Source organism: Lingula anatina, chromosome 4 (genome assembly GCF_051362555.1).
Source record: "Lingula anatina isolate TDL-2025a chromosome 4, LinAna3.0, whole genome shotgun sequence".
Lineage (NCBI taxonomy): Eukaryota > Metazoa > Brachiopoda > Lingulata > Lingulida > Lingulidae > Lingula > Lingula anatina.
The window spans coordinates 12,294,669-12,309,462 of NC_141770.1; the positions used below are offsets into that span (position 1 = coordinate 12,294,669).

Here is a 14,794-nt window from a genome sequence, read left to right on the forward strand (position 1 = left end):
AAGCGCACGTAAGTTAAGCCTCGTCTTCAAACAACCTTCCTTTTCCGGTTTTGTGTGGAGTCTGCCACATTTCCAGGTTTGATAGATGCTCAAATCTGGTACCATCTAACCTCTTTAACAGCCAGACAAGACTTCAACGACAATGACAAAGTTTCTAGGAAAGTTCCTCTTGCTTTTGCTCCTGATATTACCATCGACTTTCATGCTGGCTGGAAATGGTAAGTGATCTTAAGAAGCCGGTATCCTTACGTGTACCGTAAACAACATACGTGGCACCTGTTGCTCACCTAGTTGTGCCCGATCTTGAGTCTTTTTGAGAATAATTGTTGCAATCAAGCTAAATTCTTCTTACCCCCAGTCTAACTAGAGGTCACCTGAACCGTATCAAATTTGCAATTTGTCTGAAAATCAGTTTAAAGAGGGGTTTTGTATGTGATCGGTTGCCAGGTCATCGGTATCGCAGCTGTTGATGAAAAGAAAATATTTGTTCCATTTGCTACAAAATTGTACATGTTGTAGTTTTGTTTTGTTAACTTTCATTGAGTTTTGCTCTGATCTGTTTATGTATCATAGTTAAACGCTTAGGCATGTTAATGAAATGCACTAGGATTCAATGGTTGGCAACGTGTTATTGCCTGGTAAATTATTGCACATCTCGGCCACACAATCCCCTGTAATTCACCTCCAGTGATGAACTGCTGAAATTTCAAGTTGCCACCCTCAAAGAACAATCTTTATCCTTTTCATTAAGATAGTTAGATTCACTTGAACGTAGGAACATAACCACACTGCCTCATATTAATATTCTTCACAGTATACCTTCACATTGAAAAACTAGATATTTTAGTGAGAAACATTGGGGAGGGGCTCAGGTCATGTCTTAATAGGATATCTGAAGATGCAGCACAGTGAATGGATTATGTATGTGGAGTTTTACCTTTGGACAATTCAGTTGATCAGGGTTTCTATAAATTAAATTGGGGTTGGGAGGGCCTGGGGGTGTTGATATGAAACTTGCATGGCAGTTGATATGGTAATAGGCACACTATTTTAAAATTAGACTTTGATTTGAGGCCATGTGTTTATTTAGTAATATTGCAGTGAAATAGGAATAAAATAAGTTAGACTATACACAGTGTAAAATTACTTGAACTGAGACAGTGGTTCTTTTGTTCCTTGTCAAGTTGTGGCATAAATGCAAATCATATTAAGATTGTAGAATTACTCAGTCTTAAACTGTATCCTTCTTTGCTTATAAGAATAACCACCAGTTGCTGCTTATTAAATGTCTTTGGGCAGGTTTATGTTAATAGAAGGACAATAGAGCCATAGATCTACTCCTTATCCAGTAATCTCAGTGTTCTGTCTTCATGCTAGCAAAAAAATATTTGAGATTTTTAAATGTAATAGCAAGCATGAATGAAGTTCAGCATTGTTGAAAGTTATTTATTATATTTGATCCTAATGTTTGGAGGGGAGAGAGAGAGGTTGAGGACAATGAAAATAATAAGAGGAAGGTCAGTGTACAAGCCAGTGAATGGTTACACTGTATATCTCTGCCCATCTAAACCCTCAGCTAAGGGGGAATTCAAAGTGAAGCAGCAGTAGAAGAGCAGTTAGGATGTGATTAACTTTTGTGTGCTGATCTAGGAGGCGATTCATTCATTTAGTCTGATTGCATTTGGCGATAGTCCCCCCAGAATTAGATTGATCTACCTAGTACAACTTTATTTTGTGAATGAACCCTTCATTTCCAATCTATGCTAAATCCTATCACTGTCCTTGCTCTATGTAATCAACAGTAACTGACCTTAGAACTGACCTTGACACTGACCACTATTCCAGGTGCCAGTTAAACTGGAGTTTGTTCAGATACTGGCCACTTGTGTGTTGTATTACATATTGTATTGTGGTTTCCAGGAGTGGTGAGCGCAGCAGAGGACCCGATCGAGGATGTGGTTGATGGCGAGGAGGAGGATGGAACTGTAGAGGAGGAGGGTGCTGAGGACACTGGCTCTGAAGCTGCTCAGACAGACAAGGTGAGGAATGAAAGGGGTTTATATCGGGATGAAGGGAGAAATAGGACTCTGCGGCTGCTCAGATGGACATGATGAGGGATGGATGGGGTTCATATCGGGATGAAGGGAGAAATAGGGCTCTGCAGCTGCTCAGATGGACATGATGAGGAATGGATAGGGTTTATATTGGAATGGAGTGGAAGAAGGGGGTCTCTTAAACTGTTCAGACGGACAAGGTGAGGGATGGATGAAGTTTTTATTGGGAGGGGGGAGGCTTTGATGCAGCTCAGACAATACAGGGCTCCGTATCTCGAAAAGTTCGCTGTGTTGCGCACATGCGCAAGTGTCTCGATTCCATGGCCCCGTATCTCGAAATAGTATCAGTTATGGAATCGAGACACTTGCACACGTGCGCAACATAGCGAACCTTTCGAGATACGGAGCCCAGGTGTGCTATAGATATGAATTGAAAAGTAGGGGAAAGTGGCGGGTGAGAGTATTTACCCGGGGAAAAAGTTTCAGGACCAGCAGAGTTAGACAAAACTGAAGCAGGGGTAAAAGGGTCTCATTATTTTCAAGGGACAGATGGATAAATTGGTCAAATAAGACGAGCTATAATTTCTGGTCATTTAAAGGTATCGAGGATGAGGCACATAAAGAGGGTGGTTTACAGTTTCTTATATTAGACTGAAAAGACGGATATGATAATAATGGGAGTCTTAAAAGGGAAAGGATGATCAATACAAGACTGGTGATATTAAAACCTAGATTAAAGTTCGCATGTAGGATTGTAAACAAATGCTTTAAATAATTGGCTCTAAAAATGCACCAAACACTTGGTTCTTTGATATTAGTTTGATGAAATTTGTTGGGTGGCTAACAGAAAAATGCCCAAATTGTCACTATGGCTTGTTTCTTCAAAATCTGTACTTTTGGTAGTCCTTTATTCCAGTCATTGGTTGTGAAGGATCATGATCCGTCTTACAGAGTTATCACAGTGGTCTGTATAACATGAGTTAACAATATTCACTATTTTCAGGGTGACGAGGAAGAAGAAGAGGAGGAAGAAGCCACCCTAAAACCTTCCCCAGATGCTGACACCTCCCTCCTGTTCACTAAGCCTGCAGGTGCCACCACAGGTAGTATGGGGAGAGAGTAATAATGATGACAGGTTTTAAGTTTAAGGAGTCATCAATTTTTATCAACCTGTATTCACAACCCTTAGATACCCAGAAAGTACCATCATTTGAATAATTTTATTTGTTCTAGCTATTTTTGGGTTTGGTTATATTTTCAAGTGCATTGCAGAGCCAATGCTTAAATGCATACAAATTCTGGCTAGTGCTTTGGTATTTTGCTGTGTCAGATTTTCCCCTGACATTAACAACTTTATTTTCATTTCCAGCTTGGAGAGTAGTGAAAAATGGTACTGCATCTTTGGTTTACTCTTTTTGAAGTTAGATCCTGTGTGCTTATTATTTTTTTTCTGTTGATTTACTTCATGTACATTTTCTTTTTGTAAAGTTGGGGTCATTGTTATTTCAGAATTCTTTGGTGGCAGCTTGGTGCGCCTTCTGGTTGGCTTTGCTAACAGTGGAGAAAAGGACTTCATCGTGGAAAGCATGGACGCCTCTTTCAGATACCCCCAGGATTACAGCTTTTATATCCAGAACGTAAGTAGACCACTTGACACTGTAAGCTTGGGGATTAATCTTAGTATGTTTAAATCAACTCTAAGACTGAAGAAGATGGCAGATTGCACATCGAAATATTTCAGGAGCAATTAGTTTTTATTTAGTTTGTGACAAAAGAGCTTTTGATCTCAATCTGAGCAGGTGTTTTAATGACACTGAATTCCATGAAAATAGTCACTGATGCCAAACTTCTTTTTTTACTTTAATTTAAACTGATAATTTTTTTTTTTTTTCATACGGCCCTCAAGTCATTTTATCTTATTTCCTACATAATTAAATCATGTCTGTGGTTCAGAAAAGACGTTGCATGCATGCAGAGTGCAGTTCCTGATTTTTTTATTGCTTAAAAAACATTCCAGCATCTCTCTCGATGCATGATTTGCTATTGTATATCACTAACAAGATTGTGGAGGGCTTCACCATTAGTGAAATGAAAGTGAAATTGTGGATTAGCCTTAGTGCTTTCGTTGTGACATTCAGGGCCTTTGTCCAATTTTTTTCCTGATGCATTGGAAGATAAACATCAGTGATTATGATTTCCTTCATTGTTTTTCCAGTTCACTGCTGCCCGCTACAACAGGCTGGTTGAACCCAAGGCACAAGCAACTTTTGAGTATGCTTTCTTCCCCAGCGAACAGTTCAATGGCAGACCGTTTGGATTATCTATCAACCTGAATTACAGAGATGTGGTAAGTTTGGGAATCCATTACACACCCAACACACAGAACATTTTTATTTTGTCACCACTGGTTTAATATGAAATATTATTATAAAAGATAACCCCCTTTTTCCCTTCACCCTGAAAAAAATAGAAAGAAAAAATGAGTTGTGGACTGCACTACACACCCAAAACATCTTATTAATTGTGCTACCACCTTGCCAAATATGAAATATTATTATAAAGATACATAATTTATTACCCCCTCTCTTCCCTCCATCTTTAAAAAAGTAAAAAATGAGTTTTGCCTTGTCTTATTGCCGAGTGCATATTTTTGGTACCCCTTGATAGGACATCCAAAGAAATGTATGGAGGTCTTCTACATATTTACTTCTCTGTGATCATTGCTATTCAGAAATGTTTTTGTTAGATCAAAAAACAATTTTCATAACATGCCACATGTTACATTGTGGAAGTGCAGTTCAACTTGTACGTAAGATCATACATGGGCTGGCACGATTCTTTATATTTATTACATGAAACATCACAGCATCGCATTCCGTGCTTGATGTATTGCTGCCATTGTGTAGTGTACCCAGTTTAGAGTTGAGTTGGATTTTATGAATTTCAAACTGGTCCTCATTTCTCAGTTGTACAACCCTGACACCTGTTAGCTATAAACCCTGTGCCAGGGAACTTGTTGGATCTTAAGGCCACTCACCTCGGGAGTTTTGACCAGATGTGAAAACAGTTTGAGATTATTTGAAGTTGACCGGGCACTTGGTAGTTTCATTTTTTTTTTTTTTTTTTTTTTTAGGGCAAATGGCTAAAAAGAAAAAGAAGTATGCCTGATTACAGCTAAATTTATGAAAATATGTTCATTTCACTTCTTTTTCAGTTACTTAGCCAAATGCTTTTATTTTTTCCCCACATATCTTTACCTGCTTCCATCAAAATACTGTTAAAAGGGGATAAGGTGTAAAATGTATCAGACATGATTTTGTGTCTTATTTAAATCATATTTTTTTTCACTTTAATCAATCCAAGACCCCCAGTTGCAAGACCATCAAGTCATTTCTTCCTAGCTTTTGCTTATAACCTAAAACCATGTCTCGTGTATAATAAATTAATGCAAGTACCAGCAGAGCAGGAGATATCACTGTATTCCTGAACTTCCTAGAGACTTGCTAGAGAAATAAAATCGGAGTAGTTTGAGACACTGCTGCCTCAATATGCAGTATGGGTTATAGGAATCTCTGACATTAGATGCATATAAAAACTTGTTCTTGGACCTGGTCTATAGCTTGCTTGGTATAAATGTGCCACTGGCACCTGGTTCAGAAATAATTTAAAATCAAAATTGGTCTTGGCAACAACTTCAAAGAATTTGAGCTGACTAAAGTGCACTTGACAAAGAAATTGCTAAGTTCACATGCCTAATGCTAAGCCTCAAAACCAATTTCATATTATGGACGCTTACTTTACTCACTGCAATAATACCTCATGTAGATAACAGTAATTACTGTAGACTAATAATGGAAGGCTGCCTTGTCCAGCTGACTCTCGAGGGTTGGCAATCTTTGGCAAAAAGCTTCTCTCTTTGGGAATGTGGGCAGGGGGGAGTCTGTTTAGTTCCATTTTGATAAATTTTATTTTCTGTGTTTTTACATCAGAAATGTGGCTAATTGGTCTGCTGGTGACTTAATAACTGGTATATTAATCAAGTTGTCAAGATACATCCAGTCCAATGTCTGAAAATGCATGTGGTTACCTCATGTGATTACTTTCCAGTTGCCAACATCTCACTTTTTTCTATACTCACAAAAATGTGATTTTCAAATTTAAATTCTGATGCTAGAACTTTGAAATTTTGTTGACCGGGCCTCAGGGACAGAATAGATATGGGAAAATGACACGGTTCAAATTTATCAAAAGGAAACATACCAGAATGTATTTTCATTCATCAATTTACTGTACTTGCTGAATTGGTCTCATCTATGTTTCACTCAATCATTGCAGGAAGGCAACTACTTCCAAGACGCTGTATTTAATGAAACTGTGCAGATTGTGGAATCTGATGAAGGACTGGATGGGGAAACGTAAGTACCAGGATGTTCAGCCATGACAGTTTGCATGCCACAGGAGCAGTTTTGTTATTTGCCAATTTTGAAAACCATTTACCATTTCCTTGGGTAAAAATGGCGTTGAGTAAAATTTTACGATGCTACTCAAGTTTTCAGGCGCGGTGAAAATGTTTTCAAATAGTTTTAGATTAAGGATAGGCACAGGTGAAGAATCACATATAAGGCCCTGTGTTTTGATTGTTTAATGTAACAAAGGCCTTGTTGTAGTTGATATAAATTTACTCTCATTGAAGCACATAAAAAATATGCAAAATTACATTACTCTTTTAGGAGTTTGAAAATTAAAATGTAATAATCTGTAGATTGAGAAATTTTACTTGCTCAGACGTCATGTTTAGCAATATCTATGCTGACTAGTTTGTTAATGATTTATTTTTCTCTGTTCTAGTTTCTTCCTGTATGTTGTATTAGCAGCTCTGGCCGTGTTGCTGTTGGTAGGAGCACAGCAGTTAGTTGCAACCTTTGGCGTAAGTAAACAAATCAATAAATATATCCGGAAAAGGGTTGAAATATCTCATGGGTTTTTGGTAAACTTTTTTTATTTTAACATGGCCATAGATTAGCATATAGTTTAGCAAATGACATCCCACCATCTTTCTTCAATGTTATCATGACCAAATACTGTTTGGCATGGGTTAGCCCTATATTCAATGGTAACACAGCCATAGCCAACCCACAGAGAAGGTCTCATTGGTTGGATCAACCCTATTTTCAGCGTAAACGCAGCCATAGGCTGTGTGGCATTGGACCCAAGCTTGTACTCCTTTTCTGTACTGAACTGTTCTGTTCTATTTGGTGAAGTAATCATTGTCACAAGAGCAGTGCTGGGGTAGCGCTGGCAATTTTTTTCGCTTAGCCAAATCACCACTTTTTTGTCAGTTTTTTTATCCAAATGGCTTTAATTTGACTAAAATTAATCAAATCAAGACCTTTTTGTTTAGCCAATTTCAGTCAGTTTTAGCATTTGGCTAAATTGGCAAGTGTTAGCGCTACCCCAACAGTGGAAAGTGTACAAGTTATAAGTAATTTTATGAAGAAATTTAATTTTTGGTTAAGTTAGATGTCTCCATGATTCTGCGTGGTAGCATTAGACTCCATAATGCCTGCTTGTCAACCACATAATAACAATGGGATGTTTCAAGGTTTGTTTTCAACAATTTGCCGATTAACTGAGTTTTGGATTTAAAATTCATGCCCTATGAAATATTACCAACATGTAGTAGTCTATAAATTGTCAGTATTTTGTGGTTACAGAAGAAGAGACTGGGCAAACCCAAGTCTGCAGTGGAGATGGGAACTCAGAACAATGCCGATGTAGACTTCGACTGGATCCCTAAAGAGACGCTGGAAGCACTAAGTAAGTCGCTCTTGAGGAGAATTGGAGTGTGACATTAAACTGTAACTCCTGAATCAAAGTTCTGGGTTGTGAATGTGAGTGTCTTAAGTATTTTCACACCCTAGTTCAGTGGCATAGCAGATGTAGGGATACTAAGGATCAAGCTTTACTTTACTTCCTGAATGAAAATACTTTTAATGAAAAAAAAACATATTTTAAGTGCTGGAGAGATCGGCTGTAATGGTTAGCATTGCCTTTTACAGGGTTCTCCCCAGGATTTGAAAATAGCCCTTATTTTTTTTACGCGAGAGTACCGAAGCATGCAAAGCAAGGCACAAAGGGGGGGGGGGGGGGGGTCCGGGCATGTGCCCTCCGGAGGAAAAATTTTCATTATTTCATGCAAAAAGGGTGCAATTTCATGCAATCTGAAGCTGGCATTAAATCATTACAACATATCAGGGCTAACATTTGCACACTTAAAATGTGTTCTGTTTCATGTTTACGACGCGTTCCCGAACTTTAGAGTGTGATAGACGTGTAGACGCGAACATACATGAAGTCAGATCACTAAGTAGATCAGTATTCGCACCCAGACTATCACTCGAAAGCCTCATACCTGTAGGCCTATCACAAGTTGATATCGGCCTTTTAGCCGATTACGATGTCAGATAGATGGATCTAGCGGTACCTGGATCTAAAGATACGTGGGTTTATAGGAATCTGTTGGTGGATCTATCGGAACGTAAATTTAACGAGACGTAAATCTATTGAGACGTGTATGTATAGAGACGTATCTATCGGGACGAATATTTTATTGGGACGTTTATCTATATGGGGGACCCCTTCACTTTCATAATTTAGCTGTAAGTTTGCTCAGACTTCGTTTTGCGACTGCACGTGTTTTGTGCCAGAAGTAGGTCACTCTTTTCAGTACCGTCTAGGAGGAGACAAAAAGACGTTGGTATCCATCAAAAATGATTTTTTAAAAGATTTTTGCTCCAAATTTCTCATAAATCATGACCTGTCTGTCGGACAGCCAACACTGCACCTGTCCGAGCTGAATTTTTACCTGTCCCGGACAGGCGCTTATGTAAAAATAGCGTTGCATCTTTTCTGATATTTTCTCTTGCCGCTTGGATACATTTATTTATAAATGATCACGACTGCTACTATTCTTCAGTCAAAATAACATGAAGGATAGACTATTTATTATATTTCTCCAAAAATACAGATAAAGCAAACAAATCTCACAGAATCACATTGATGACAAACCTAAAGCGGATGTTGATATTCAAAACTTGTCAGGACGCAGGTCCCGCGCCCTCAACATGAGAAGTTAATACTTGTATTACTGCGCCAGGCAGAATAAAAATAAACAACTTAACGTGCACACAAGAGATCCAAGTACGCACACAAGTCGTTTACGTCACTACTGTCAGGAATAAAGGCATTAAAGGCATTGGTCACACACACACTCTTAAAGGGTATCGGAGTTCAAAGAATCGTGTCGGCAAAAAAGAAGCGTATCGGCAAAAAGTGATGCGTATCGGCAAAAAGAGATGCGTATCGGTGCCGATACGCTATAAAGGCATGGGGAGAACCCTGCTTTTAGTTTACAGACATACTGCAACTGTTTGTTATGACCTATATAATTTTCCTGGGAACCAATAGAAAACTGTTCAGTCAGTCCAAGGTACTGATGGCAACAATTTTTAAAACTTCCATTTTGAGTTTACAGCCAAAAAGTCCTTTCGGTCTGCCAAAATTTTTCATAACTGGCAGTCTGAAAGTCCTGCTGTTATTAGACATTGTTCACTCGTCTGAATTGATATAAACTATTCCTGCTCTATGACCATTGTCACTGTTGAACTAATAGTATATACTTGTCTCCATTTCAGATAAATCACCACGTAAGTCTCCGAAGCAGTCACCAAGACAGTCCCCCAGAGAGAGGCGTACAAAAAGAGCATCAGGCGCTGGTGATGAATAGGAGAGCAAGAAAATGTCTAGAATTTGATATTTATAAAAAAAAATTAAGGAGATAAGAATTGTTACTTGTCACAAGGCCACCAAATGTTAAAGATTCAAGTGCAAAGAATGAAATGTCGGAATGCCATATGGGACCTGAGGGTCAGTTGTTCAAGAGCAGAATGGAATGAGCTAGATATTTTGAATGTTTCAACTTGTACCAATAATTGGAAGATATCGCATGTGTAATTGAATGAATGTTTCTACAAATATGACAAAGACAAAAAATACTGCACCATCAAAGCCCTGTGATGTCTTCATTCATTGGATACATTTTGCACGAATTGAAATGCAGAATGTTAGTTTAAAAAACTATTTTTAAAAAAATAATAAAAGAAAGGAAAAATATGCCTAGTTGTGCAATTCGTGATGAACTTCAGTCTGGTATTGGTCTCAAAGGTACCTGAAATTTAAAAGGTAAAACCTCACTGAACACAACCATGTTAAAAGATGCTTTATTTGAAGCTGCTGTGGTTATTTTTTGGAAAAAAAGTGTCGAGTTTGAAAGCAACTTGAAAGCTGATGGTAGGTCTAACTTGCACCATTGCAATTAACTATGAGTTGTGTCCAAGGCATTGTGAGGTGAAGTTCTATTAACCCATTTTAGGGTATCTCTTTGTTGAATAATTAGAAATATATTGTATGCACATCAACTGTTTTCATGTACTTACACAACTTCATATCTGATAACTTCATGGGCTAGTGCTTTACCATATTCAAGGGTTTGTCAAGTTTATAAAGATGCCTTCTGTCACAGAAGCAGCAGTTCTTTTTTTTAAAAATGAAATTTTTGTATTGACATTTCTTTAGTAACAAGTAAGTTAAAAATTTATTGACTGTTGCTAATTTGTCAATGCAAATGTTTACATTTGGCCCTGATGAAGTATTTTTAATTGTTTCTTTGCTTTTGGAGATTATAAAGTGAAAAATGTTTAGCTTAAAAGAGGAACTGATTGCTCCATAATTCCACATGCTAGAAGGCCAGTGTAGAGGAGCTGAATACAGTTAAAGACGCAAGTTAATTTTTTTTTTTTTTTTTTTTTTGGGGGGGGGGGGGGTGTCTCATGGAGTCTAACATAAAATGATCTCCTGAATTGTTGTAAGATATTTTTTAAAGACAAGATTTATGTGTTAGACTCGGTGATGGTGCTTTGAGTAAGTAATCATATAAACATTTATTCTTTCTCTTGTTAGAAGTAGTATTTTCATAATCCGCGAAGAGTGCTGTCACTTGAAAATATAGTATGCCATAATATATCTGTAACATTCCCAGAATTGAGCATATTCTTCACTTCTCTGGAAACTTTCTTTGAATCATGGGTACAAAATTTGTTATCCTGGCTGTCAATTTACGACCAATTCTTTTTGAGGCTCTTTAAAAGAAGGAAGTGCTTTTTATGAGGGAATTTTGAAACAGATGGGTATGTTGTCAGATTTAGCCTACATGCATTGCTTTATTATCACATGCAATGGGGAAATTCCACATAATTTGGCACAGATTCTAAAAAAAACATGATTTGCACAATGCCAAAAGTAGTGAGAATTGATGAGCCTAGATGTGAGTTTCACTTTCATGATCTGTAGTAGTCACTGTTACTAATAAACGTACCCAGGCTGATTTAATACGCTGTTGGCTCACGATTTGTCAAATTCATTACCACAGTCATACTTCTGATGCTTTGTACATAATTATTTGCGTTCATTGCATTTTCCTGTGTTGCAGGACATTTGTGCTGCTGTTGAATTCCAATGACATTGTTCGAAGTATTGATAATGTTGACATTTGCTACATATTTCACGTAGAATATAACTGTTCGTGACATTTCTTCTCTGTAAATGTATACCATATAATATTGTATTCATTTATTGCCATTGTACATGCAATGTTTAAATTTTGCTCATTTCTTTGAAAAACTGGAGCAGCTAAGAGAAATAAAAGGAGTAAAATAGTACTTTTTTTCTATGGTGAATTAAAAATTCATAGTATGTGAAAAAAGTGTCCATTTTATTATATCTATATTATTCAGTGAGAGACTAAATTGCCATCAGTTTCTTAGTTGTATTGTCACAGACTGATGTCTTACCACATTCGAGTGCTGTCATTCCCAAATATTGTCGTGCTCAGACCATCTTAGGTATTCATAAATGCATCTATTGTACTAGCTTGTGTGCATTCACTCCACGGGGACTCACTGAATGCAATCAGATGAACACCCTTCCTCTTTTTTCCAATGTAATTGTATAATACCCAGTTTTTCTATTTGCACTCCACAATAGGAAGGTGTGTGTTCATCTGACTGCATCTAGGGAGAGCCCCTGTGGAGTTAGTGCAGACTAGCTAGTACGATAGATTCATTGTGAATGCACCCTCAAAGTTCTGAGACCTCGGTGGCCAGCTGCTAAGGTTGTTGCATGCCATTACAGCCTAAAGATGCCTATGGAGTTAAATATTTAATTGATCCTCTCCACAAAACAGCACAAAAAACATCTAGCACATCCACATTTGAAAAATTTAAGTGCAGATTACATGCAATGAAAATTAGCCATTATGAGAGTAATTTACCAGTGACAAAGGCAGCCACATATACACCTACCAACCCACCCACCAATCTCTGGATGTCAAAACATTATAATGTTACTCCTAAGGCACAGCACTACGTTTGGTTTAAGTACAGAGGGAGAGCATAGGAATATACTCCAGTATACATGTATGTATAGAGAGAGAGTGGGACGTGAGGGAAAAAACATCTTCGCAGAGATCTTCTACATCAAATGTGAGCTTGGTTAGTTTATTTCAGCAGTTTTAACATTACCAGAGCGATGAAATTCAATATACAATTATCATACAAATTGTGAAATCTGTGAATGGCGCAGAAGGCGGACATATGGAAGAGACAGAAGTCAAGCCTTTATGCCCCTATTTCACACAGACCACGAATCCCACAAATCGCCAGGAATTGACAAATTGCAGGATTGGTGAGGATTCGTGAGATTTTGCAAATTTTCTGGCCTAATTCGACACGCTCTACGATTCAGTTACGATACAGGTGCGATAGTGTTACGAATATTCGTGGGATTCGGCTGGTAGCCTATCGCACGAATATTGTCAAAAAAATTCACTACGATTTTTTGGAATCGGGAGTTCGTGGCCAAAATTTTGAATAGCTCAAAATTTGTGCCACGAATTCCCGATTGATCAAGAATTGCAAGAACTGACTACGATTATATACGAATCTGTTAAGAACTTCACGAACTGATTACGATTCAACCACGAATCCTGAAATGTGTCAATGCATTCCTGGCGATTCGTGGGATTCGTGGTCTGTGTGAAATAGGGGCATCAAAGTTTTTGCCGCGAATTCCTGTTGGTCAAGAATTGCAAGAGCTGACTACGAATATATACGAATCTGTTAAGAACTTCACGAACTGATTACGATTCAACCACGAATCCTGAAATTTGTCAATTCCTTGCGATTCGTGGAATTCGTGGTCTGTGTGAAATAGGGGCATTAGCGGTATCACGCTGTCACTACCCAGTGGCGGATTTACAAGTGGGGTCAGGGGGGTCCTGACCACCCCCCCCCCTTCGGTTTCTGAAAAATATATCACATCAATATTCCCCTCTTGAAATTAGAATTTTGACTAGCTAAATCATAGTTCTAAACTGTACCAAAGGGCACTGTTTTCTCTCCAGAAAACCAAAAAATTTTCGGTGTCCTTGAGCAGGTCCCAAACCCTACACCAAGGGGGGCGATGGTCGGCTTCGCATCCGAGGTCTGTTGTTCTGGAACCCCCCCCCCCCCCCCCCCCCTTCAAATAATCCTGGATCCGCCCATGTTGACAATCTGATTGGTAAATAAATCAGTCAACAAAATGAATAAAGAGATAAATAAACAGGTATAACAGGAGTGGAAGTCCTACGTAGGAATAATGGATTAGTACAGGTTAGGGTTAATTGGAGTATTGGGGTTAGTATTTGGACGAATATCACCTGTACGAAGTAATGGGAAGCGGACTACGGTTCCTAGCGGACTTCCATTCCTGTTACACCTGAGCTACATGTGTAGTAGGCCCAGTTAGATACTTTTGGACTTGTAGAGACATCGAATATTTGCACGGCTTTGAGCATATGAAGGTATCACCACTGAGTTTATTGAACTTTCGTGAACAGTTTCAGTAACAACCTCTCACCTAAAACGAGCTATACCTGTTGTTATTTGCATAACAACAAGTTGTTCTTCGTAATGAGAGCCGTCTTCCCGAATGCTCACTTGGCAGTTAGACAGAGTCGGGTGTAGACGCAACAGTATGTGTGGTGCAGTGAGAAGGTCTAGCTTTTATAAGGCGTGGAAGCAAATGTGTATTTGTGAGTATCACTATTTCTTTATCAACCACAGCCATTAATACTAAAGGCGCAAAAGAATTAGAAAAATATTTACGGCAAATATTTATGACTTGAATCCTTACACTATTTTCCATTGTTACTTGTATGTCACTCAGAATGGTAGAAATTATTGCTTACAGTGCATTGAGACTCCAAATGTTCAGAATAAATGGCGCATTCATCTGACTTTTGATGATAACCTAAGTTTGCTTGAAATCCTCTGCACTTTGTAACCCTCTGTTTGAACATTTCGTGTGCCCCGGCCTTGACAATTAATTTTGAATATTTTGACCTAATTTAAAATCTCGTGTGTGTTTAAATGTAAGTATTACCACCCAAATTAATTAATTGGACGATGCTTGACACCGTTCTGAGCTTCGAATCCAAGGATTTCGAGTGCTCATTGCACAATGATTGACAGATACATATTTTACCCCACCTGTCGTCTCCATTGTGCCGTGTGTTGTCCATCCATTACACGGTGCACTTATTGAAAACTTATCATATATGTGCAATATATTTGTTATACTTT

General features: G+C 38.2%; 1 protein-coding gene across 1 annotated transcript; it reads left to right on the top strand.

The window, feature by feature from the left end:
• The first annotated feature begins 22 nt into the window (after positions 1-22).
• On the top strand, positions 23-11,830 carry LOC106157869 (translocon-associated protein subunit alpha). Its single transcript, XM_013533654.3, has 9 exons — positions 23-218; positions 1,921-2,039; positions 3,058-3,157; positions 3,564-3,691; positions 4,270-4,401; positions 6,390-6,469; positions 6,903-6,981; positions 7,769-7,871; positions 9,749-11,830. Exons 1-9 carry the CDS (start codon positions 143-145, stop codon positions 9,838-9,840), a joined length of 909 nt encoding a protein of 302 aa, XP_013389108.1. The 5' UTR covers positions 23-142; the 3' UTR covers positions 9,841-11,830.
• Positions 11,831-14,794: the final 2,964 nt, after the last annotated feature.

Bases quoted from the DNA above. Each gene is read 5' to 3' on its own strand.
- LOC106157869 (XM_013533654.3), top strand. From the start codon at position 143: ATGACAAAGTTTCTAGGAAAGTTCCTCTTGCTTTTGCTCCTGATATTA. The intron at 219-1,920 runs GTAAGTGATCTT...TGTGGTTTCCAG, and splicing joins TTTCATGCTGGCTGGAAATG to GAGTGGTGAGCGCAGCAGAG. The intron at 3,158-3,563 runs GTAGTATGGGGA...TTGTTATTTCAG, and splicing joins GCCTGCAGGTGCCACCACAG to AATTCTTTGGTGGCAGCTTG.